The following is a 27088-nucleotide window of genomic DNA, read 5'->3' as shown; positions in this document are numbered from 1 at the left end:
AAAATCACCAAAAACGCCTGAAAACATAAACCCAAATTAAATCAGCTGCTGTTCTTGAACAATTTGGAGTACATTCAAAAGCTTGGTCTCTTTATGAAGATGACGAGCTAAATTTTCTATTTTTGCAGTCAAAAATAATTGAAAATAATTGAACTATAAGTAGTTTGTAGCTATTACGTTTTTAACACAAAAGAAATTGAAAAAGTTTGCTTCACCCACATTTCTTAATTTTTTTTTTCTTGTAAATGCACATTGAGTTTTGAATGTACTGATTGGAAAATACAATAAATCTTTAGAATAAAGTATTCTGCTCATGGATTTCAAAAATGATCAAAATAGCACAAAAAAGAAATGTCATTTTGGACATGGTTATCTATGAAGATGTACAGGTGTTGTCCAAGTGTGGCATTTGGAGTCTCTAAATGGCCCACTTGGACAACACCTGATATACAAGCTTCAAGTAACTGTAACTCCTCAGTGCTTCAACATACAGTCATCAATGATGTTCTAATGAAAGATAATGACAAGAGGAATCCTCTGGGAGACACAACATTACTAAATTACAGTAATTCAGTAATGTTTATATAATCACTCATAATTATATAAATAAAATAGCATATCTGTCATGTTTTGAATTTGAGAATACTTTCCCAGTAAAGTCAGAGCAGGGGGGGGGAGGGGGTACACGGGGGGGTGGCGGCATACAGTCAGACCTCCAGACCCCCACCACCTTTTGCCATATGCTGCCACCCCTCACTCTAACAGTGCACTAAGCCTCCCCTCCTCATCTGTCCCTCCCAGTAGATTTTAGCGATACGCGGGTGGACTCGATCCCCCCTCAACCTCCCACGATCTGAATCCAAATACACCTACAACTTTCCATTTACCTGTTGAATTAAAATGCAGATGTTACTGTCTTCGCACAGACTGGGGAAGATGACAGTTGTTTTTAACCATATCTTTTCTTTCTCTTAGTTGGAGTCAGTTTAGTCAAAAATTAAATTTAAAGATAGCTATTTGTTTTTGGTAAAATACTCGCTCATCTTTGAATGAAAATACGAACTGAGAAATACACAAAAGAGACTTAGTTTGTTACCTTGGCTAATGTCTCAGTTTTGATATTACCATATAGTCAAATAGTTTTTTTTTTTATCTTCAGAGTTTTTGCATTGTTACCACTTTAGGGCTTCCAAACTAAATTTGCTCAAATTGATTTTAATGCTAAAAAATGTATGAGAAAACAAAACTGTTTTTTGATCACATGTACGTCTCATGTAAGAACTTGGTGTTGCATACGCTCTGTGGAGAAAAACAGCTTCTGCTGGAACAGCAGTTTCACTTTTATGCTTAGTTAACATTGATAAAAGCAGCTGACACATTTAACTGTTGCACGAGCTTATTATAAGCACGTTGGAGATTTTTTTCAAGCTCTCAGATAATAACATGTCTTCCTCCATTCTGATGACTGGTTCCTTCCCTTTTCCAAAATCTGCAAGTGTTGCCAACAGGAAATCCACTTGGAGCAGTAAAAGGGGCATCAGAACTGATCAGTATTGGCAGTGTTTAATGTGCAGTGACAACGGTAAGATCCATATTTAACTCTGCATGAATATTTCATCTCCAGCAAGCATTTATTATAGAGCCGAATGGGAGTCTCCTGAGCGTAAAACAGAGCAGTCCGCCTGTGATAAATATCCTTGTGAGGGAATGGCCCCTCAAAGCCTTACCCTTTCTTACTGTCCTCCTTTTGCAGTGCCACCGACAAGAAAGAAGTGTTCCTTTCACAGGGCTGCTTAATCATAATTGGCCATGCAGATGCTGGAGTGATTCCCTGAGACGACTGATCTCTGCTGCTGCATGATGGAAGTAATGGCTGATGACTCACTGAGCAGCAGACTTCCAGGGTCAATGTTAATGTGATCCTCAACACATTGGCTGCTTATTTATGTTAAAATAAATGTGTGGGACATGTTGAAGAAGGATTAAAGTAGGCCTGTGTAAAATATTTGCTCAGACATATGAAGGCAGAGAATGAATAGAACTGCTTTTTCCCTATAAATATACCAGTGGATGGAAATATGGGCCACTTAAAACAGTAAAAATAATCCTTGTCATTAAATACCCTACAGTGACAATTTTCATTTGTCCTGAAAATTACTCTTTTCCCTGAAACACTACTCAATTTTCTACAATTATCTCCATTGCTGATATACCATATATATCATGCATGATATATATGACCAGAAAAGGCTGCGCTAAAAATTTGTTCTAATTTAAGATTCAAAGCGCATACACATGCAAAATGCACATGACCAGAGATGTACCATAAAAACTTAACTCAGCAAGAAATGTATGTCTTACTTCTCCACATCTGATAACTTACAGTTTAAACCATCTAAAGGTCCCTGTGCCTTCAGATGGCAAAAGTTTTACTTTTTTTCATTTATCCATCAAAGCAGCAAAGACAAAATGGTTGGTATGCAGCTGAGTATGTCTCAGCAGCCAATATCAAATCAATCAATCAGATTTTATTTGTATAGCACATTTCAGCAGCAAGGCATTTCAACGTGCTTTACAACATTAAAAACAGAATCACAGTCATGTAACATTGAATAAACAGTAAAAAAATTAATAAATAAATAAAAAATAAAGATAAACATAAAAAAGTCAATTATGAACCACAGTTTTAACACATTATTCATGAAAAAAACAGTAATTCAATTTAATTCCTCACCCTGGAGCCAGGCCTGCAGGTGGGGCACGCTAGCAAGTGCCTGGTGGTCAGGATTTTACCCATGGGGCCTGGCCAGGCTCAACCCAAAGAGGCAACGTGGGTGATGGCCAAGGGCAGGGACCCTGACAATCTGATCCTCGGTTGCAGAAGTTGACTTTTGTTATGAGAAATGTCGCCTTTCTGATGGGGAAGGAGCCTGAGCTTAGTGTGTGTTGTTGAGAGGTTCCGGCTAGAAATAGTTAGCTTCACCTCAACGCATGGCTCTGGTTCTGGAACCAGTCTTCTTGACAGGGGTTGGACATACTTCTACTCTGGAGCTGTCCATGGTGAGAGGAGCTGGGCATACTTGTTGCCCCCCATATTGATGCCTATATGTTGGGATTTACCCCGCTAAACGAGAGGCTAGCCTTCCTTTGCCTATGAGTGGGGGGACGGATTCTGATTGTTGTTTGTGCTTACATGCCAAACAACAGTTCAGATTACCCACCTTTTCCCAAAAAGGAATAATCGAGGTATTCGAATCATTCAAGGAATTGTTACAGCCCTAATCGGCTTTATCAGGTTTTGATCTATAGCTTTCACTGGAGAGCGATTCGCTCTCCAGTGTGAAGAGTGTGAAGCAGTCGGGATGAGGATCAATGTCTCCAAATCCGAGGCCATGGTCTTGAGCTGGAAAAGTGGAGAGTGCCTTTTCCAGGTCGGCAGGGATGTCTTGCCCCAAGTGGAGGAGTTTAAGTATCTTAGGATCTTGTTTACGAATGAGGGAAGAAGGCGCGGGAGATTGACAGACGGATTGGCGCAGCGTCTGAAATGAAGTTGGCACTGTACCGGTCTGTTATGGTGAAGAGAGACCTGAGTCAAAAAGCGAAGATCTCCAATTACCGGTCAAGCTACGTACCTATCCTCATCTATGGTCATGAGCTTCGGGTCATGACCAAAAGAACAAGGTCACGGATAGAAGCAGCCAAAATATATTTTCTTCGTATGGTGTCTGGGCTTTCCCTTAGAGATAGGGTGAGAAGCTCAGTCATCCGGGAGGGAAGAACTGCTGCTCCTTTACATCGAGAAGAGCCAGTTGAGGTGGCTCGGGCATCTGGTCAGGATGCCTCCTGGACGCCTCCCTGGTGAGGTGTTCCAGGCACATCCCATCGGGAGAAGGCCCCGGGGAAGACCCAGGGCACTCTGGAGGGACTATGTTTCTTTGGTGGCCTGGGAACGCCTTGGGATTCAGCACCACCAAACTGATGGTCACAGGCCACCACCTGTTGACATCCTGCAACTCAGCCAGATTGGTGGACTCTGGTAGCAATGTCATTCTGTCGTGTACAGTCATGCCAGTTGCTTACCCTGAGGGTCCCAGTTCAGCAAACCCTTTTTTGCTGATTCTGTCTGGGCCAGGGGCCGTGCCATTTTCCCATCACCTCAGCAGCCAGAATGGTTTTGTAGAACTCCCAGTTATTGGAGACTACTTTCGTCCGGAACTCCCCAAGCCCGTGGAACTGCCCTCCAACTTTACATTTCAGACGAAGCGCTTCGCAGATCTGGTTCACTGGTAGAACACATTCCTGGCTCTCGGCACCATTGAGGATTTGTGTCACTAGCCTGGAATGGTCCCTCGAATACCAATACTGGCATTCTTCGCTTGGTTGTGTTCTCGAACAGTACAGGGCTCTGTTCAAGAACAGAACCACTCTCCCACCCAACTTTGAGATTATTTCAGATGCTGAGAATTCGATAAGAAAAGGGTTCTGATCTACATCCCTAACCAATGCAGTGGTTGCCCTCACCTCCTTGCCCTCTCCCTGTCGCCTCAACTTTCCAATGCTTCCTTTATCCTGTCCAATGACAGGATAAAGGAAACCACTCAGCCTGAGTTTCAGGGTTTGGAACCAAACTACCCTCATCCAGAGGTGAAAGTAGTTTTAAATTCTTGGGGGCACTGTGACAAAAGTGTCAAGGAATTGCTCCTTTGCGTGCTTTGGAGTTTCTGTGCTGATTAAATTTTTGTGAAGCGATAAAAGCTGGGCAGTGTTAAGAAAATAAATGTAAAATATGCTAGTTGTAAAAACTTAACCATATGTTCAATATTAGATTAAATTAATAGTATTTTAAATAAGAAAATTAACTCCAAATTATATCCATGGTTCAATTAGCGTAATCTCTTATGTAGGATATTTCTATTGAAACATTATACACTAAGTTGAATTAAAATAATTTAGCTTGTAGTTCTCTATAATTTAAAACCCAGCTAGTTTCTCTGTGGACTGAGCAGACATTCACAAGGGGTCGTGGCTCTGTGTGTGAGTTTAACCTTTTGACCACTTTGATAAGATTTAACAGCTGGTGTAAAATAATCTGGTCTTGCCAACAGAGTAGAGCTTCCTCTTGGAACAGGGTCATAAAAACATCTGTCTTCATTCAAAAGAAAATAACACTTCTTTGATCTTAAAAACAGGTTTTTACTGGAACATAGTCGACTAGATTTAAATGAATTTAGCTAAGGACAGTCCCCTAATTTGAATACAGCAGAGAAGCGAAACACGCCTCCCTTTAAAAGTATGGGACCTGGAACCTTCACTTCAGATCACTCCGGGGTTACCCATGATGCTGTCTCCGGGGAACGGTGCATCGGTGAAATGGTTCCCCGTAAGTTTGTCTTGGTGTGTGGAAGTCTGTGGAGTAAGGTAAATATTGAATTAGATGCTGGTTTGTGATTTTATTATGAGTTTTGCCAGCTTAATTAGTTGTTCGTCTGATAAATATTCTTATGATTGGACTTGGAAAGTGTTTGTCTTTGTGGTTCAGCTGATACAAATGACGACATCAAGGAATCCGGGCAGAAGAAAGAATAAAAATTAGTAAAAAGATTTTAATTGTTAAATAATTGTTAGATAATTGTTCTTCTTCTGATTTAAAATTAACTGTAGCTCTTGCAAAATTAAGCTGTATTTCTCTCAGCCCACTGGCTGCAATGTTGACACCTTGAGATACCATGAGACCTAAATTCTGAACATCATGGCATGGAGTGCATCCCAGTTTTCCATGTCTGGCATATAACCATTCATTTTAGCTTTTAAACTGAATATATTGATCCTGTGTCCAGACAGAGGGATAATCAGTAGCCTAACAACATGACCTGTTTGTTCTGAAGATCCTGCAGCTTCCACTTCGTCTTCCTAACATGATGCCTCCTCACCCTGACTCTCATACTGATAGGAGGAACCACAGAGCTCTGTTAGGTTAAAAGCTCATCTTCTGAAGTTGGGATATTTTTCCTCCAAAAGGTTCCAGAGGAATCACCTCAAACCAGATGTTGGACTGGATTTTATTCAGTCCAACATCTGAATGAGGCTCTAATGTTAGAGCCTCATTTTCAACAGTGGAGCTATAAAGATTGAAAAAGATTATTATTTTGGAGAAAGTCTCATCAACATCAATATTTCCACGAAATAAGAGGCAAAAGAAAAAATTGTTTGATAAAGGAAAAGCCTCTCAGAATCTGAGCTCAAAGCGAGATGCCCAACATATTTTTTTATATTAGACAGTTAATTTAATTTCACATAATTATTGCGGTAGAAGCCATTTGTTTGTTAAATACTTATGAAACATATTTACGGTGTTTGATGTTTGTTGTAAATGATGTATTGTCACAAAGAACGAGATAATTAGTCCAAGTTTGTTGTTTATTGAACGTTCAGAAATTACAGCGGCTGTAAAGCGCCACAGCAAAGGTAAACAAAGATAAAATAACCTGAACAGGAACCACTCGCACCTTTTTATTCTCCGTCTCTCTTTTTCATTTAAGCACACCAGTTACCGTGGCAACCGCCGTGCTCCGCAAGCTGAGCAGAGATTAGTTTTAAAAACATAACATTCAGTCCGTTACCATATTAGGTTTTCAGGCTTCATATTTATTTTTTTGTGATTATTAATAAGCGCTCCGCAAAGACAGCCATGGTTGATTAGTTAATTTTAAACTTCTGCTCTGCTAGTTATTTTGGTAATGGAACCGAAATGCACAGAATTGCACAACACCTTGTTGAAACAATAATTACTGAGATTATTTTTGTTGGGTCATTAATTTGAACACATTTTGTTGATTTTTATTTATTTTTTTGGTTATTTAATAAAGTTACGAACGTTTTGATAAGCCAATCAGAGGAGGACGTGCTGGTTTCAGCCTCCTGGCGATGTTCAGTTTGTCACCCAATGCTGAGATCGACTCAAAACCTTCTGCGATCGACATATTGCGCCCTGCTCTAGCAAAGCACGAACAGTTCAGAAACAATATGAAATGGTAAAAAAGTTATTTATTAACTGATTGAGTTTTACATTGTTCTTGAAAAACTAATCAGTCACGGCTGATTAGTGGGTGAACTCACAGTGAACCCACTGATTTTTTACAACAGACAGCCGCTCCCCTCTCTTGCAGGTACTGCGTACCCCCGCTAAATCTTTTAGGGTGTGCCACTTATGCTGAGAGACAACAATGGGGGTGGGGAACCGGACATTGCAGAGCTTGCAAATGACCCTACTAGCCAGCTCCCCCACCACCCCAGCCATGCCCCCACCCCACACACTTGGGCACATGACACGAGATGCAGTGCCTGCTAGTGTTGCACCTCCCGCACTAGCAGGAGGTGTGGGAAGTGCAATGGGGGGTGCCTTGTACATCAATGACTATAGATCGTTGCCCTGTGTTAAGAGAATAAAATCATTAACTTCTGGCTCGTTATATTCTCTTGTGCTCCCAGATTCAATGATTCCATGTGTGGAACAAGACACTAAAACTTCAAATGTCTTTATTGTCAAATCCGCCTATGACATAAAGGAAAACCCAACACAACCACTGACCTTCAACATACCAGGATTAGATTGGGTGGAAATAATTTTAATAATTAAAACAAACGTCGTTTAACCCAGTTAAACAACATTTAACTGAAGTCCTAAAAGGGGTGCGGGTTTTAATGTTATCTTTTTTAAAAAAAATTTTCAAAATCTCTTTCTTACTGTTTATTCAATGTCACATGTTGTTTTTTTTAAATACGTAAAGCACTTTGGAATGCCTTGCTGCTGAAATGTGCTATACAAATAAAATTTGATTGATTGATTGATTGAAATGACAATTAAATATGGTTTAATTGATTCTCCTGTTACTAAACATGAGTTTGATGAAAACTTTGTGACAATATTGCATTTAGTAGTTTTAAGAAGTATGATTCAACTGAGTGACAAGGCTGTTAGAGTTTCACCAGCAGATGTCACTAGTGAGTGATTAACCTTTTTGCAAAGCAAAGGGTTGGAAAACTTCATTGCTTCATGAGGCTTCATGTGCCCATCACTACAACAAGGAACACAGGTGGGATTAAATACACAGGGAGACAATCAGGGGAAACAAGGAACAGGTGTAACCAATCAAGGGGTAGCCAGGACAACACGGAGACTCCATAGCTACAGAAACCAAAATAAACACAAAGAAAACTCAAATCCTCACAGGGAGAAGATATAAACAGAGATACAGTGTAGGTCTGAGCAAAACTCAGGCCTAAATATGTAAGATAGTGAACATATGATGCAATATGACCAGTCTGCCTATACTAACTCCAGCTTCCTGGCTAGATGAAGCTTTGGGAGGCCGGGCAGTTTTACCTTAAGCTAGCACACACAATATGACCTCCAGCATATGCTACATATATATCCAACCTACTGGCATAATGTCACCTTTGAACTAAGACTGCAAAATTAAACAGTAAAAAAGCTTTTCCCAGATAAATATTCACTCAGACATGATGAATAATAAAAATTACACTATTTCAAAGTCTAAAAAATTCAAGATGGAAGATTTAAATTTTCTTTAACCCCTTTTTTTTATTTTTCTGTTTTGGACAGGATGTATATGCCAATTGTTCAAAATGCCTTTGCATGCTGATGCATTCAGAGTTAACTTCACAACAAAGAGGCCATGCTCAGCAACATAAACACATCTGACTCAATGCAATTACACATGTTCCATCCTCCAGGAAGCTTCCAAACCCAGAGATCACATCTGTGACTCCACTGAATCTTTTTTTTTTTTTGAAGATTTGGATGCAGCTATTTAGCCATAGGAATCTATTCCATGAGTATCTCTACACATTGTTCTTGAGCTTTTGTAAAACCACCAGAAGTTTAAAGGTTGGAATCTTTTCAGAACATGAGACACATCTGTACACTTTGCCTCTCAGCATCCACTGATCTTGCTGTTATTTCACAAAATCACTTTGTGGCTTAGATCACCACTAAAATGTTAAGGCCTGATATGCAAAGATTACAAACAAGAAGTACTAAGTTGTGGGGGGGGAAAAAGCCTGCATGTGCAGTAAGTGGGCATGTTGCACGACTGACAAAGATTGTGGTTGCATTTGATTACAGATAAAAGTGGGGCAGACCGTCCACTTTTCATGAGGATTTTGTATGATACCAGCTGTCATCATGGAGAGTTTTGAAGAGCAAATAAGTCATAAAGATAAAGATGAAAGCCAGGAGGTGTTTATAGTAGTAGTAGTAGTAATAATAATAATAATAATAATAATAATAGTAATAATAATAATAATAATAATAGTAATAATAACTAGAAAATTCCTGCAGAAATTTTAAGGGGCCTGCCAAAGTGTGCCCGTCAGTTTGGACCCAGCATTCCAATGCTAAAAATTAGCCTTAATGCTAAAGAAAGCTTCAGTGTAGTCAATAACCTGTGGAGAGTCAGAAGCATGTGGACTAAGCTGTACTTGTACCATTCAGTATGTTGCATACGGTAAAATTAGCCAAAAATGCTAATAATAGCATGAATGGTATCAGTAGAATGTGGGGTATCACCACCATGGTGTCACCCATTGACTCAGTCCAATCAGTATTCTAAACATGGCTAATAAGTAAATAAATTGGCTAAAAGCTTATTTTAGGTCAAATGCTAATGCGTGCAAGGAAGTGCACTAGTGGGTGGCAGTGAAATGCTAATGTTTGTGCTGATGTTAATGAACTGCCTTGCTGATAGCAGTTCACTATCCTGAGAAAAAAAACATAAAAGAAGAATAATATTTTTGCACCGCCTGCACTGACGTGAGGGGAGTATGTAGGCTTTTATTTTGAAACTTTCAGTAAGGTTCATTTGAAATGGCAACACTAATCCCATGTGTAACAGTGGTTTGGTTAAACCAGTTATCTAACACAAAAGAGAGCAATTACATGATGTAAAAATTGTCAAGGCTTTTATTTTGAAAATTTTCAATAAGCTTCATTTGAAATTGCCACACTAATTCCATGTGTAATAGTGATCGGGTTAAATCAGTTATATAATGCTCAAAGCACAAGTAGTTTATAATACCAGCCAACTCCTCCTCTGTAATAATTGAGTGTTCCGCCATGTTGTAGTTCTGACATGCTGCTCAGGCCTCTGTTTTAACTGAGTCTTGGCCATAGATAGAACTACAGTTATGGCAGTTATGGCTGCTGGTTTGTAGTCCAAACCAGCAGCTCTGCCTTTCTCTGGATTCTGTTGCTATAGCGATTGGCCCTCAGCCAACTGCTGTGTGTGTGTGAGACAGAAAGCTGGGGAAGGATTTCTGTCTTTGAGACACCCATGAAATGCGAAATGAGAAAATGAGAAAAAAAACATAAAAAAAGATTAATATTATTGCACCGCCTATGGAGGTGCACTTTTGTGAGTGGATTTTTCAGAGTTTTATTTTGAAACTTTCAGTAAACTTCATTTTCATAACCACACTAATCCAATGTGTAAGTGGTTTGGTTAATCCACCTGTATAATGCCAAAAACAGGAAGTAGTGCAATCATGTTTGCATGTTATTTGTAGATTAGGAATGCCTATGATATCAAGTTTGCATTTGCTGCATCTTGGTGTGGAATATTTAGTAACAAGATATTTTTATGATTGGACTTATTGCATTATGATAATGGTCCTGGGCTGGTATAACCATGGTGTACCCCACTTTTCGCCCAGTGGAAATAGACATCACCCCCTCCAGTGACCCCACTAGCCATACGAGTATTTAGAAAATGGACAGATGGATGGCTGGAACACTGGTCCCAGCAGCAGGAAAAAGGAGGAGTTTCAGGAAGAAAACTCTGATGTCACAGGGACATCAGACATCACTCCTAGGACAAAGACTTTCTCTTTCTCTTCACTAGTGGAAGAAGGTCACTCCTTGCAGACAATTTTGGCTCCCAAACGGCTTAATATATATATTTTCAACTGCCACCTCATATATTAGTTTGTAGTAATTTGGCAAATGTGAATATTCTCTGTTACTAGATAATTTTTCATGCAGTGTTTTTATAAGGATACTTATAATAATAATAATAATAATAATAATAATAATAATAATAATAATAATAATAATATCACGTAAGCCTATCACAAGGGATGCAAAATAATTACAGGCTCGATATTTATCAGTCGATAAGAAATTTTGAGTCATTCTTATCAACCTGATGTCATAACGTATAGCACCAACAACATGTTAGATGGTGTGGGTGTTTTTTTTTTTTTTTTTAATCAAGTGTTTCAACTGTATGAGACCTGCACAGAGTTCAACTGGTGTCTGTATAATTGGAGAAAACAGCTTTACAGCTGGAATAAGTCATTTTACAATTTCCTTATATCAGAGAACATCTGGCATAATCTCAATAATAATAAAAAAATGCAATATCAATTACCCAATTAATACATGTTGAAAGAAAGTTTGGCGAGGAGAAAAACAATGCTTTTAATACATCAGATTTGATTAGTCACCTAAAGCACAGTCATGGCTTTGATGTTGAAGGCCTAATGCTGGATATAAGGAGCTTTTGGAGAAGCATTCGACACCTGGTGATTAATCTATAGAGGGATTATTTGTTTGTAAATACAGTGGATGAGCGTGCAATTTGACTGCTGAAAGAGCTTTAGATGCTCACTGGTTACCATGGTTACCCACATTTGTTTTAAAATTAGCTAGCATGTCGTCAGCGTACTAAAGCAGTTCATCACAATGTAACAAAATAAGTTATTCTAAAAATTTGACTTTAGTGAATGAGATGCATCATAATGAGCCATAAGCATTAAATGCGGTGAGTTGATAAATGAGTCGGATATTACTTCCCAGCAATATTAAAGCAATTTGTTCAAGGTAAGATCATCAGTTATCGATATGTCAAGTCCCTCTAAATAAGACAAACATATACATGGTGAGCAAAAAGGGCACCAGAATAGGGCTTTCCTAAAATGTAAGTTTTTATTTTGAAAAAAGAAATTAATATTCATATAAAGGGGACAAATAAAATACAATCATTTCTTCACATTTTGGTCATAATTAGAGGGATAATGAAGATGTAGCTGCATGCATCAAGGCGGGTGATAAAGTAAGCTTTCAGAAATAAAAAATTCAGCGGCTTGAACGGTCGGCAGTGTGAGGTACAGTGATGCTGTGCTAAAAAAAAGTCTTCTGACAACTTTAAACAAAGCTGCGTGTGGGAGTTGCGCCTGGCCAAGAGAAGTGATCTATGGTGGATGTGAGTTGTATATTATCAGCCTAATTGTAAATAGTTTAAATAGTTAGAATAAAATATTCTTGCTTGAATTCTGAAGGCAACATGTGCAGTAGTGTGGCTGCTGACAACGTGGCCTCACCTTATAATCCCTCTGTACTGCTACTCTCTAGCCCTTTGAACTCCATGTTCCTCTCAAGTCCTTCTGCCTGTTCATTCTCCCACGGATTATCTGCAAGCAGCTCTTTGGGACCAAACTCCTTCGAGCCAAACCTCATATGGCAAACTGGACCATTTGTGATTTCACTGACAGATTTTAAACTTCTCCCAAATGTTCACATTGCTCTCCTCCAAACCGTAACATAACTTTTTAACTTCCTCATTCAAAGAATCTCCTTGTCAAACCCAAACCTTCAGTTATTTTATTAATTCAGTCTCATCTCCAGGCATCACTGAACCCAAATCCCCGGCAAAATCTGGAAACAGGCTCACATAGAGAAAGTTTGTAAATGTTGTAAATAAACATTGATTGTCATTTCAGCCTGGTGTCCGCTGATTGATTGTGCATGTGGGTTAAAAGCTTACTGACAGACCATGACAGTAAGCTTAAAAAGAAGAGCCACACTGTTCTAAATGTATTTGCTTTTAAAAGTTATTGTGTGAATTATAAATACTAATTAGTTAACTACTCGTTAATAATATTTGGTATTGAAGTACTCATATTCCTACTTAGTCTGGAAAAAACTGGTATCACGAAACCTCTACATGAATCATTTTCAAAGCAATTAAGAATGATCTGTAGATAAATTAAAAACATGGATTGATACTGGGAACCAACACAATAGAGGACATGTTAATACTCTTACCAGTGCTATCATCATAAACCACAGTAACTGTCTTCCATTTGAAGAAGTGGACTAGATCCAGAATAGCCCGGCTGAGGGAGGAGAAGTCTGGAAACAGGCTCACATAGTAGGTGTCTCGGTTGTCTGATACTTGATGCTTCCACTTGGTCTGAATATGTGGGACACCCAAAGCATTGCAAATTGACTGGACTGCATTGGCAGAGGAACTGTGAGAGGGACCAAAGATGGCTGCCACACCAAGAGAAAGCTGGTCACAAGCTAAAGAGAGGAAACAGAGTAATTAGTTACATGCTTGTATTATGCAGAACATTTACAATCTAAAACTGTTCCACTTGTTAAGTTATAGCCTATTAAAGAAGTTGGGTTGTACCAAGCCTTTACACAGATTTTAAAACAAATAATTAAAAAAAAAAATTCTACATTATTTCTGAAATCAGAATATTTTTCCATTGGATTTTAAGTGAATTAATCAGCCAAGACTAATTTAAAGACCTTGATAGCACAGGATCAGTAACCTAGTCCAACTGTAAACTATTGTATAAAGAAAAGTAAACAAATGAGGGGCTCTTAAGACATTTGTTATTTGTACTATGTCTTTCTCTAATAAGTTCATGAAGCATGAATATAAAATAAGAGTTATAATAGTTAAAGCTATATAAAATGTAAAAGAAAGTTCTGGAATTACTCATGCTGCTCCACTTTTGCACATTTGCCCTTTTTTAAATCTGTTTCACCATCTTAGGTTACTCTGAGTTCTCTTGTTTCCAAGAAAAAAGATTATCTATTCAGGAAGTTATGGAATAAAAACTAATGAGACTGTTGTTAAAGCAAAATTTAAAGCAGTTCTTGAATATTTAAAGTCTAAAGTAGCATGTCTGACCATGCTACATCTGGCCATGCTCTAATGTTAACTGGCTTCTTGGCCAGCTAACATTGCTGTAGGTTTCAGTTTTACTCCATAAAGGGAAGAACAGCAAGCAATAATATTCTGTGCCATAAGCAGGATTATTTAAATTGCTCAAATAAATACAGTCAGTTTTTGTTTCATATTTTGTTGCAGCATTTCATCACTGTGTATGAAATGCTGCAACCTTGAATTTGTTTCCATGACATGAAGTTGAAAGTGTTCCTGAGATGATTTGAGTGCAGTTGGGTGAAACCTAAACAACTAACTACCAATGTATTAGCTTTATTTTAGAGCACATTTAGTATAAGAGACTTATGTAAATCATCAAGACAGAATATTGTGGGGTCTAATTGAGCAAAGAGTCGAAATATCAGGCTGATGCAAACACATACACATATTTATGGGCAGAGTTAGAAAAAGCTAATCAGTTTTCTGTTTTCAGATGTCCACAACTCAGCATAGTTTCACTGCTTGACTATAGTGAGCATAATCTCAGCCCATAAAGCTTTCAAACTACAAACGCATACCTTTCCTTGAGGCTTCAAAGCTGTCATAGATGTTTATCCTTTGGATGTCATAGGTGAGAGTAGTGTTTGGAAGTAGGGTTCTGTTCCTGTTGATTGTGTTTAAAGCAAATTTGAAGGCTAGTTCCTCAGCACCTGAAGGACCACTTTCAATGGACTCAAATATCCCTCCTGTGAAAGAAAACAGAAGAGTTATAAGCTGTTGAAAATAAATTTAAAAAATACAATCATCAACTCCAGTTGTTACACTATGAAAACTGGTGAAACACTTCAGTTGGACTCATAAGAACAGAGTAATAAAAACTTCTGGTTTGCAATTTAAAACATTTCATAATCAGTTTAAACAAAACTGCCCCAACTGAGATTTGACTCCAGATCTTTAAGTTGTAAAATAAGCAACAACCTGAGCCATGGTGCAGCTGTCTAAAAAATCAAAACATTTGAGTGAATAAATTACTTACAATCTAATATAATATGGGGGAATTTTTCTGCCATAATTCCATAGCACACATTTTCAATCTGAAAGCAGGTCTTTTGTTCCCAAAACATTTAATACTTTTGCTTACATTTTCATTTTGAAAGCAGAACTTCATGTCTTTCTTCTCAAAACTTCACGCACACTGGCAGAACTCTCTGCTCACTTATGAGCATTCTCTGCTTGCTTTTGGAACCAGCGTTTGGCACCGTCGCCTGGCAACCTCTCAGCCAATAGAATTAAATTGTTGTACTTGGTGTTTGTTTCCTTGTAGTGGGTGTGTTTGTGTGTCTTCTATCGATTGTAGCAAACTGCGCCACCCACTGGATGTAGGGAGTTTGTTGGATGAACAAACTCCTGCCTAATGTCAGAAGGCTGTTAACATCAGTAGCACACTGCTTGTGGATAATGTTTAGTGCAGTGTTTCTCAACCCTGGTCCTCACCCCCCCTGTCCTGCATGTTTTAGGTATTTCCCTTCTGCCACACACCTGAATTGTATCCCTGGGTGATTAACAGGCTTCTGCAGTGCTTGATGGTCATGAAATCATTTGAATCAGCTGTTCTGGAACAGAGGCACATCTAAAACATACAGAGCAGGGGAGCGCTGAGGACCAGGGTTGAGAAACACTGGTTTAGTGTAACACGGAGCAGAAAGCTGAGGTGGTTGTTTCTCCCTGCATCCAGTGGGTGGCGCAGGTTGCTACAATCAATAGTAGCCACACAGCCACACCTGCAAGAAGGAAACAAACACACCCAGTACAACACTTTCATTATACTGGCTCGGAGGTTGCCAGGTGACTGTGCATTATTTGTTCTAAAAGCAAGCAGAAAAATATCTGTGTCCGAATTCAGGGTCTGCATTCTTGGAAGGACCGGGTCTACATAGGACAGGTCCTTCAAAGACTGCAAATAAACGAAGACCGGAAGAGAAAAGTTTTGAATTTGGACAAGTCTAACCTTCACCAACTGTCCCCGCCCCAACCTCAGAGTAACTCATGTTGCATAGCAACTGTGACGGCGTGAAGCAGAGAGCGGCGAAGACAAAAACAACGGAGTCGAAGTTTGTTTTATAGCTATGTATTACTCCTGAGTCATGCATTACTTTTTATAGTAAAGGGTATTCCATTGTAAAACAAAATAAATCTGTTAGTTTGATTCTAAAATGTTCAAACATGTATTGCACATTTCTACAAGGAATAAATATAAGCAAATTATTCATTTTCAAATATAATATTCTCCAGATGTCAGATAAGACATTACAGTTAAATAAAACTACTATGTTATAAGAGTCGATTTGGTCAGAAATAAATTAAATACTTTAGTAAACCAAACATTTTACAACTAGATATTACCTGTCTGAATAATCTCTTTGGGGAAAAGCTAGCGGGGGTTTTTATAACAATGTGCTGGGAGTCAAGCGTTCTCTCCCGGTAAACTGAACCTGGAGCGCCCGGCCAGCTGACAGCTGGCGAAAGGACCTGGCTGTTAATGCAGCGGGTACAGATATCTCCAAAAATGTTGGAGCAATATTGCATTTAGGTTATGTATTGATGAACCAAGCAGATATTTGAGACTTACACGCTTATATTTTCGCCTCATGCTATAGCAAAATATATAGCAAAGTAATTTGTCGCACTTCACCACCTTTGCCGCTTTGCCTGAATCCCTGGTTTGGACCCGCAATGAATAATGGCATATGGTGGACCATGAAGGATACACCGGACCCATCCTTCAAATCTGGTGAAAACGAGGACATATTTGAAGGCCGCATTTGAAGAATTCTTCAAATGCGGCCTGAATTCAGACAGGCCTTGTCGCCGTGCTATGACCCAAATGGTCTACAAATCCGTCCTTCGAAGGATGCAAACCCTGAATTCGGACACGGCTAATGTTTCGTAAGCGAGCAGAGAATCCAAGCAGAAACTATGTCTGAGTGCGAGGACAAGTTTTGAGTACAGGCATTACAGGTTTTGAGGAGAAAGACATGAAGACCTGCTTTCAAAATAAAAATGTAAGCAAAAGTATTAAGTTTTGAGAACAAAAGACGTGAGCTCTTGGAATATGGCAGAAAAACCCATAGATTGTCAGAAACTACACAATTGTGCTGACGCTGTGTAATGAACATGCTGCCACCACTGTCAGTACCACAACCAGACTCCTTAATACTTTGATATGCAGCCATCACAAATATAAACCACCACAGTCTCACTGTGAAAGATTTATGCATGTTTTAAAATGTTTGTGAGCCATCACACTCCATTAGGAACCACAAAAAGCCCACATGGAGACATTACCAAGGGAAAACAAAGTAATTCCTATAATTTAATTTCTTGATGCAAGGTCTTCACACAGTTTAAAGGCACATTCAAACAACCTTGTTAGAACTGAATTCCCATAAAAGAAGAAAAATCACTGCACACAAATGATGACTTTCAGCAAGAGGAATATAATAGAGGTCACACACTCTATCTGTATATGTGTCTTTTTTACAGTCAATGCAAATATCAAGTCTCAACTGCATTTAATTTCTTATACAATATAATTTATCTAAATCTTATTAGCAACACAACACATTGCAAAATAAATAAGCTGAAACAAAACCTGTCATGTGGCATGTTGGAAAATTGACTGAAAATGGATTTTCTTGAAAGATTTGTTCTACCGCTCATTGTTTTTAAAGGATTTTTTTGACTAGTGGCCTTTATTTCACAGCAGATGGACAGAAAAGTGAGTCTTGAGATAAGAGGAAGACGTCGCAAAGGTCAATGGTCATTTTTCTGATAGTTGCAGTTGCAGTAAAAAGTAGGTCTGCAACTTATTTTGTGTTGCCTGGAACATTAATGTCAACCATTTAAACTGTTCATCCACTAATATTATAGTCCAGCACATTGACTAACCCAGCAAATAGATTAACTGTGTATCCCAAACTTAAAAATGATACAGTTTCTTAATAAGTGAACATTCTGTTGCTTAAGCAGCATATTTAGCTGTGCCAGGTGGCTCACCATCAGAGGATATGGGGATTTCACAGACTGTCAGTGGTGGCATGATAATCTCTTGTTGTAGCTCATAATCTCTAACTAAATATTGAATAAGCTTTTTATTGCTTAATTATAAATAAAAACAATAATGTAATATAATGGAAGTGTAAGCACATTTCCTTTGGCAGACTGTTTCAAAAGAAATCCACCACAACAGCTTTTTCCAAATAAAAGGATGCCAAACTGTGAGCCTTTACAGCAATGGCTCTCCTGGGGAACACTGTACTTCTGACAGGAAGTAAATGAATGCGATACAATGAAGTCTAAAGGAGCTGGTAGAAGGGAGGCAGAATATGTGATCGATGTACTCTGATTGGCCTCCAGATCAATCAGGTCCTTTGGGAGTCGTGGAAAGCAATGTTTACAGATTGAAGTGTTTTGTTTGGGGTAGCCCTATGGCCTGGTTTTTCTGGCTCAGTGTCAGTCAGAGGCAAACCAGGAGCCAAGCTTTATTTACTCTAAATACAAACACTTAACTGGAGAGCTCTGTTCAAGCCAAAATGAAATCTGTTCACATCACTAAAGGCTGAAGGAGTACTGCAGGTCCCTCATGTCACAAGCGATTATTACAGAGCAGACCAGCTCTGATCAATGCTCCCTGCAGTGATTTCGCCAGTGATTTTAGAGCTTTTAACTAAAACTTTTTCAATACACTAATCATTTAAGAGTTCAAGATAATGTGGACTAAAAATACTAGACAGAATGAGGGCAGGACACATTAAATCACCTTGTAAAGTTTTTTTTTTTTGTTAAACTTTAAGATTAAGTTGTTAGAGTACAGAGTACCAGGAGTTTCTATATAGCTTCTATAAAGCTTGATGGCAGTTGTGAAAGACACAAAAGAAGCAATCTTTATATAACACTCATATCAGCATAAACCATTCAACCTGCGAAAAAACAATTAATTATTACAGTTGGAAAAATCAGTCAGTTTTTTTTTTTTTTTTCTTAATTAGTTCCTAAAATGTATCTATTATATGTCATTATCTATTGCAGTGGTTCCAAAAAGTTTTTTCCTGAGCCCCCCATGGATTACAAATGGCTATCTGGTTGAACGACGTGTGTACGTGTGTGCGTGTGGTGGTGGGGGGATGGGGGGGAGAAGAGGAGGATTCTTAGAGATTCCCTGTCTCTAACTTTTTTGGGGGGCAAAATGAATGTATGTAGTTGGACATAGACAACAACATCAGTAGCCTACAGGCTACTTGTTAAGCTTAAGGTCAGGGGTGAAAGTAGTTTTAAATTCTTGGGGGTACTATGACCAAAAAATATATATATATTATTATATATATATAACAAAATATACAATTAATTCTTTGTGTGCTTTTGAGTTTCTGTGCTGATTAAATTGTTGCAAAGTGATAAAAGCTGGTAGCTCTTGAATTGCTACAAAATAAAGCTGAATTTCTCTCAGCCCACTGGCTGTAATGTTGGGTTAGGGGTCCAGCATCATGACCTGTTTGTTCTTAAGATCCTCCAGTTCCACTTCATCGATCAACTCTAAACCACTCGCACCTTTTTATTCTCCGTCTCTTTGTCATTTAAGCACACCCGTTGCCATGGCAACCTCCTGTTGCGCTCCACAAGGAGAGACAGCAGGCGCAAATCGTGACACCGCACCTACTAATGGCACTTCCGGTGGCAGGTGTGACACCTGCCACAAGTGCCACTGCTTTCTGGACTAGCTGCCAGTGCTGCCACTGCGTTCGGCTGACTTCGGCTGACCTCGGCACCTCGTACTGGCACTTCCGCTGACACCTGCCACAAGTGCCACTGCTTTCTGGACTAGCTGCCAGTGCTGCCACTGCGTTCGGCTGACTTCGGCTGACCTCGGCACCTTGTACTGGCACTTCCGCTGACACCTGCCACAAGTGCCACTGTTTTTGGGTCTAGCTGCCAGAGTTGCCACTGCATTCGGCTGACTTCGGCACCTCGTACTGGCACTTCATCTGACACCTGCCATTAGTGCCACTGTTTTCGGGTCTAGCTGTCAGTGTTGCCACTGCGTTCAGCTGACTTCGGCTGACTTCGGCACCTTCCAAGGGTTTCCACGACCTCATACTGGCACCTCCCACGCCTCACGGACCGCTCTCGCCTATTTTTGATGACGAGATTTAGGGCGGCCATCTTATAGCGTTCGACCGCTCCACTCAGCGTTATATGTTTAACAGGCACAATGATGTATTTGAACATTTAATCTTTCATAACATGCTGTTTTGTTACTGGAAACCTTATACATGCAGCCATATTTATAAACAGTTGTATTTTTAAAGTATTTTTAATTGTATTATACATACTTCAGCATATTTAAATATGCTTAGTGGGGAAAACAATAGAATAGGAATAGAATATTCTTTGGTGACAGCTTCTGTGTCAGATTTAATATGAATAAATTTATAATTAATGAAAATAATGGTGGATCTGGCACAAAGTATTGCATTTTCTCTTAAGTATTCTGTTCCCTTAGAAAAGCAAATATACCCTGGTCTATTTTTTATACAGTCTCAAATTTCAGTTTCCAATAAAAAGCCTCAGTGAAAACATGTTGACAGCTGCCATAAGGTGTCACTTGTGCCACGGGCTTCTGGGTAAGGTGGCACAAGTAAGGTGGCCATGGGTGCCACAGGCTGCTAACCTCATTCTCTATCTGTTTCAGACAGAATGTAGCATATGAATAACTTTAGTTCAAACAAATAGAAATAAAATATATCTTAATTCCAACATAATTCTCATACATATTTAAATATACAGCCGGTGTTCAGACTTAAACAGAGAAAGACAACTCCTGCACTGTCAGATGGGACCTCTTCTGCAACAGCTGATAATAGCTACCACTAGGTACCCACCACTACAACTGACACTAGGTTGCCATGGTATGTCAGTGCTGACAAGCTCCTGTCAGTTCCGTATTATAATTATTTTCATACAGTGACCTTAATATAATGCTATTGATTATTAAACCGGGTAAGTTCACTAATATTGACTTATTAGTTAATATTAGTGACAGTGGCAACATGAGATATTGACAATTCCAGAGTGACATTATGTTCAGCATGGTTCCATGACAGTGCACAGGATGTCATGACTTTAAGTGTTTTATTTAAGATAATGCAATTTTTCAAAAAACATGTTATCGTAATTTTCCAAAAATGCCTGTTAACCAGTTTTAAAGAGTTATTGCTTGTTATTATTTAATAAATTTAATCTGCTATTTTTCATTATTTGTCAAGTACATTACAGATTTGTGTGGCATACATGAAGGTTGCTTCTCTGTGTTTGTTTCTGGTTCTGTTCATTGTCTTCAAACTTTTCTTATTCAAAGATGAGAGAATGACTAAAATCTGAGCTACAAAATACATTTCAACAGCATTTTCAAGGGAGGAGGACTTTCACTTTCAAGTTAAACCACCTTCAAATTTTTTACACTAATATTGAATATTGATAAGTCAAAACACAAAGTATGTACACCTCAAAAACTTTGACAATGTGTGAATCTTAAGCAGCATTAAGAACAAGATTGTTACATATTTTTGGAAATAAAAATTACTTTGGGTTATACTTAAGATGCAAATTATTTTTCAAAGAAAATTGTGCTGTTTACATATTTTATTTGGCAAATATGTTTCAACATTTTTTAAAGTTTATGTCACAAGGTATATCCATAGTAATTGATTTGTCAATATTTATTAGCCATTGTATGTAAATACTTTAAACAGCAATAACATATGATTTAAGTTTTCAATAGCCAAGAACTAAAATATTTGTGTATTATAAAATCCCTCTCTGAAATCATTTGAAGTCTACTGTACAATTCATGTTTAGTCAACGTGTGAATTTACTACATCAGGATCAAATAACTTATTATTCATCCATGAGAAATTATAATCATTACTCTTAAAAATTATTTTTCAAACTTTATTAATTTCTACAATATACGTTTTACACAACTGCTACGTATTTCCATCTTGGCCAAAGCCCTATCTGGCAACCCAACGGGGTTCAACAGGCTCCACTGTAATAGTGACAGTGGTAGATTCAATTACTTTGGCCATCTTCCTTCAATTAAATTAAGTCAAAAATATTCAAGGATAATTAACCAATACAATTACCATTGAAATACAAATTTATAAACAGGCAATATAAGTAACACGTTTTCCAAAAACTGTCATTGCCATCCCCCAAAACATCGGCACCAGTTGCGACAGCTCTGAAACATCCTGGACACCTAACAGCAGCTCTAGTGGAAGCCAGACTCAGCTATTACAAAGGTGCTGAAACCAATGGCATCCCTGATACCTGCTGTGTATTTGACCAATTCAAAGACGAAGGAGTCGTCTGGATTATTCAGATGAACTTTAGTGAATAAATAGGATGAACGGATCATACATAATGATATACGAAAAAGTGTAGGAATTCAGCTAACATAGGTATTTCTGCGGAAAAAAAACTCTTATTAAATTCTGTCTTCTTCGTCTGTCTTTAAGTTCTTCTTCTACTAGTAATAAAGCATCATGGGATATGTAGTCCATTTGCCGAACGCAGTGGAAGCACTGGCAGCTAGTCCCGAAAGCAGTGGCACTTGTGGCAGGTGTCACACCTGCCACCGGAAGTGCCATTAGTAGGTGCGTTGTCACGATTTGCGCTCGGCCCTGCTGTCCACAAGCCGACCAGAGATTACGTTAAAAACATAACATTCAGTCCGTAACCATATTAGGTTTGCAGGCCTGATATTTATTTTGCATCATTAATAGGCCTCCCTGAACACAGCGGTGGTTGATTAGTTAATTTTAAACTTCTGCTCTGCTAGTTATTTTGGTAATGGAACCGAAACGCACAGAATTGCGCAACACCTTGTTGAAACAATAATTACAGAGATTATTATTGTTGTTGGGTCATTAATTTGAACACGTTTTGTTGATTTATTTTTGTTGTTGTTGTTGTTCTTTAATAAAGTTACGAACGTTTTGATAAGCCAATCAGAGGAGGACGTGCTGGTTTCAGCCTCCTGGCGGTGTTCAGTTTGTCACCCAATGCTGAGATCGACTGAAAACCTTCTGCGATCGACATATTGCACCCTGCTCTAGCAAAGCACGAACAGTTCAGAAACAATATGAAATGGTAAAAAAGTTATTTATTAACTGATTGAGTTTTACATTGTTCTTGAAAAACTAATCAGTCACGGCTGATTAGTGGGTGAACTCACAGCTGCACAGTGAACCCACTGATTTTTTCAGCAGACAGCCGCTCCCCTTTCTTGCAGGTACTGCGAACCCCGCTAAATCTTTTAGGGGGACGCAGTACCTGACCGTACCCGCCTACTTTCACCCCTGCTTAAGGTGATGTATTGATATTAGCTAGTCATCTTTTAGCTAACATTACCTGCATCCAGCAGCTTTACTCATCTCAGTCTGTTAGTTTGGGGGAAAAACTGTGAAAAGTTCTTTGTGTTTTGCTGGTTTGCTGCCATGATTCTAACACACCTGCATAGCTCTGTACAGCAGCAGCAGGTCTCATTCACTGCCGCACAGGTGTAAACCCAGCGTAAGTGTCGTAGAGCTCATGTTGCGTTTAAAGGTGGGTCAAAAAAACAGGTTACCACAAGTTAACAACGGATTAAACAGTTTTAACTGCTGATAAAAGTGACAGAGGACACAGATATGGGAAATGAAGCCCCTACTGTATCAAATTGACAGAGGAATAACAGAGAGTTGGCCATTCTAAGGTAAAAACCCAGCGCATACAGCATTCACCTGTTTTTTTTGTTTCATTTTGTTTTTTTCATCCAGATTCCATCTTAATCAGGCCATGCACCACAGCTTTCTCCCAACTCCTCTAGAAGTTATTAATGGTTCAATATGACTCTGCCAGTGGCAACAATCCCAGTGTGATCATTACAACACTTAGAAAGAATCACTGTTTGTCACACACTACACACTCAAAGGGTTGCAACTGTGGCGTGTGATGACATCAACTTCTTCTTGGATTTTTTTGCATCTGGGATACGTCCTTATTTTATTATTACTATTATTAATTAATAATAATTAATAATATTATTAATTGTCATTGTTATATAATACTTAATATAATTATTAATAATAACATGAAGAAGAATAAACATATTGAAATTCTACCCCCTGTGCTAATCATGAGTGGTGAGATAGATGCTGGCGGCCCCAGGATGTCATGTAGAAATAATGTTTAATGATGAATAATCCACAACAGGTAGCAACGGGGAAGACAGATGCACACACAGCTAACAATTGAGGATCCAACGAGGAATACAGACAACAGGTGGGAATAAATACACTGGGAGGGTCATTACAGGAATGAGACACAGCTGGGATCAATCAAGACAGCACAGAGACTCAGGAGAAAACAGGACTACACAGAAAGAAACTCAAACTCAAAACACAGAACCTAACAACAACCTTATTCTTCTTAATAAAATTATACTTCTTATCCTAAATGCTTCACGTTTCCTGAATACAAAATGTTAACCAAAAATTGTAAACACAGAGAAGAATAACAGATTAAAAAATTTATTATAACAATGGTGCTGACTTACTTGGGTTGGGGGAGAGGTTATGACAACTTATCCTTTTTTCTTTCAGATATTCATGAATTTTATGTAATATCACAAATGTTTACACACAAGTAGTATAAGAATTAATCAAGAGGAAATACGTTGAAAAGACAGATTATTATATTGAAAAGCCTTAAATGATTTAAATGTGGAAAACAAAGTAAGACACAGTAGTTGCAACTGATTTCTTGCCCAAGGCTTTCGCGGTTGTTTTGGAAAAACTTTTGGGAAATCAGAACTTTAACGTAATAAATCTAAACACATATGTTTTTGAAAAAGCATAATTAAAACTGACACATTTTACACTATTTACAATTATTTTCCAGAAAGTTGCAAATCATTGCGTTGAAGAAAAAGGGTTACATTTGGTGATTCTATCAGCCAACCCTTGCTGTTTGGTCTGGAGAGAAATAATCTGTTTGTCTGCTAGTCTCTTAATCCTTCTCTGAGAGTGAGTAAAGGCCATGTTGAGCTTGGGAATGACAGACTCCAGGGATCAACAGAGTTCAAAGCTAGATTTACACACTGAATGTGGATATAAATACCAATAAACACTTTGATTCAAGTTGATTTTAGATTTTCATGGCTTAGCAAGTCTGAATGTGAGAGAAATAAATATTTGCAGCACATTTTCAGACTCAATCACTTTTCAGATATCAATGTAAAAATAGAAATCTGCTGGGACAGTATAGGGCTAAAATAAAATGTTATTGTTTTATTAAACTGTAACAGTGTAACTGTAGTCAAAATGTTGTCTGTTATCCTGTAGATAGGATCATGTCCCTAGACAGACTCGTCCTGGAGCAGCTCCGCACTCTGGTCCAACCACACTTGGACCCCTTGCAGTTTGCCTATCAGCCCAAACTTGGAGTTGAGGATGCCATCATCTTCCTGCTGAACCGCGCATACACTCACCAGTCGGCGAGCACAGTGAGAATTATGTTTTATGACTTCTCGAGTGCATTCAACACCGTCTGTCCGGCTCTATTGGGTGAGAAACTAACGGTGATGCAGGTGGATCCCCCCTTCGTGTCCTGGTTTGTGGACTATCTAACTGGCAGACCACAGTTCGTGCGCCTGCAACACTGTGTATCAGACAGTGTGATCAGCAACACAGGAGCTCCACAAGGACCTGTCCTCTCTTCCTTCCTCTTTACACTCTATACATCCGACTTCAGCTATTGCACTGAGACCTGTCATCTCCAGAAGTTCTCAGATTACTCAGCTGTGGTTAGTTGTATCAGAGAGGGTAATGAGACTGAGTACAGGGCTGCTGTGGACAACTTTGTCCCATGGTGTGGACTGAACCACCTGCAGCTCAATGTAACAAAGACCAAGGAATAGGTGGTGGATTTGAGGAAGAGGATCAGAACATCGGTGACCCCTGTTACCATCCAGGGGGTCAGTGTGGACATTGTGGAGAGCTATAAATATCTGGGACTCCACATTGATAAAAAACTGGACTGGGTCAAGAACACTGATGCTGTCTACAGGAAGGGCCAAAGTTGCCTCTACTTTCTGAGGCGGCTGAAATCATTCAACATTTGCCGGACCTTGCTTAGGATGTTTTATGACTCTGTGGTTGCCAGTACCATCCTGTATGCTGTGGTGTGCTGGGGGGGCAGCAGGCTGAAGGCGGCGGACACCAACAGATTGAACAAAATGATCCGGAAGGCCAGTGACATTGTTGGAGTGGAGCTGGACTCTCCGACAGTGGCGTCAGAAGGAAGGATCCTGTCCAAGATGCAGGCCATCTTGGACAACGAGTGTCATCCACTCCATGACGTGCTGGCCAGATACAGGAGCACCTTCAGCCAGAGACTCATTTTGCCAAAGTGTGCACCACAGAGTGACACAGAAAGTCATTTCTGCCTGTTGCCATCAGGCTTTACAACGCCCAAGTCTTTGCTAATTGACTCAATTTATTCTGCGCTTATTTACAGGTTATTTATTGATTAATATATTGCATGTGATTGCTTGTTATTTATTTATTTGTTTATATCTAGTCATTTTGAACTCATCACTCTTAGGTACATATATATTTTACAAACTTTGTATTTATTACCTAAGATGGAGTAGCTTTCAACAAATAAGCAATTTCCCCTTGGGGATCAATAATATATATTCTATTCTATTCTATATACGGGGTGACTAAAAGCAGTGAGCACTGCACTTCAGCTGGCTATGCAGACTTCCATTATCCATCCTCTGTGACAGTAACCACAGACTTCATTCATCTCAATTTTCTCCCACAAAGAAAAAATTGCAAATTAGTAGTAAGTCCTGCTTCAGTGCACATTTTCTGTTGAAAGAAAATCATTTATGAGGAAAACCATGTTATCATCCCACAGCACCTCCCTACTACCCCAGCGCCTCATCTATGTATGTTGTTGACAGTTTGATGGTGATCAATGTCAAAATATCAGTGCTGCAG

The 27088-nt window shown here is 38.9% G+C and overlaps 1 protein-coding gene across 1 annotated transcript in view; it reads right to left on the bottom strand.

Annotated features, from left to right (window-relative positions):
- Positions 1-16027, bottom strand: part of LOC106906001 (glutamate receptor ionotropic, kainate 2-like) — a 184934-nt gene extending 168907 nt beyond the window's left edge. Inside the window, exons 1-3 of the mRNA XM_088014033.1 lie at positions 15988-16027; positions 14558-14725; positions 13124-13399 (exon numbers count right to left, since the gene is read on the bottom strand). Of these exons, the coding sequence (XP_087870159.1) occupies positions 13124-13399; positions 14558-14725; positions 15988-16027 (484 nt within the window). The remainder of the gene's footprint in view (positions 1-13123; positions 13400-14557; positions 14726-15987) is intronic.
- Between the last annotated feature and the right edge of the window lie 11061 nt (positions 16028-27088).

Source organism: Poecilia mexicana, unplaced genomic scaffold (genome assembly GCF_051168715.1).
Source record: "Poecilia mexicana isolate PSO_F unplaced genomic scaffold, ASM5116871v1 scaffold_16, whole genome shotgun sequence".
Lineage (NCBI taxonomy): Eukaryota > Metazoa > Chordata > Actinopteri > Cyprinodontiformes > Poeciliidae > Poecilia > Poecilia mexicana.
Note: the sequence above shows the minus strand (reverse complement) of the source record. Positions and strands in the feature narration are given on the sequence as shown.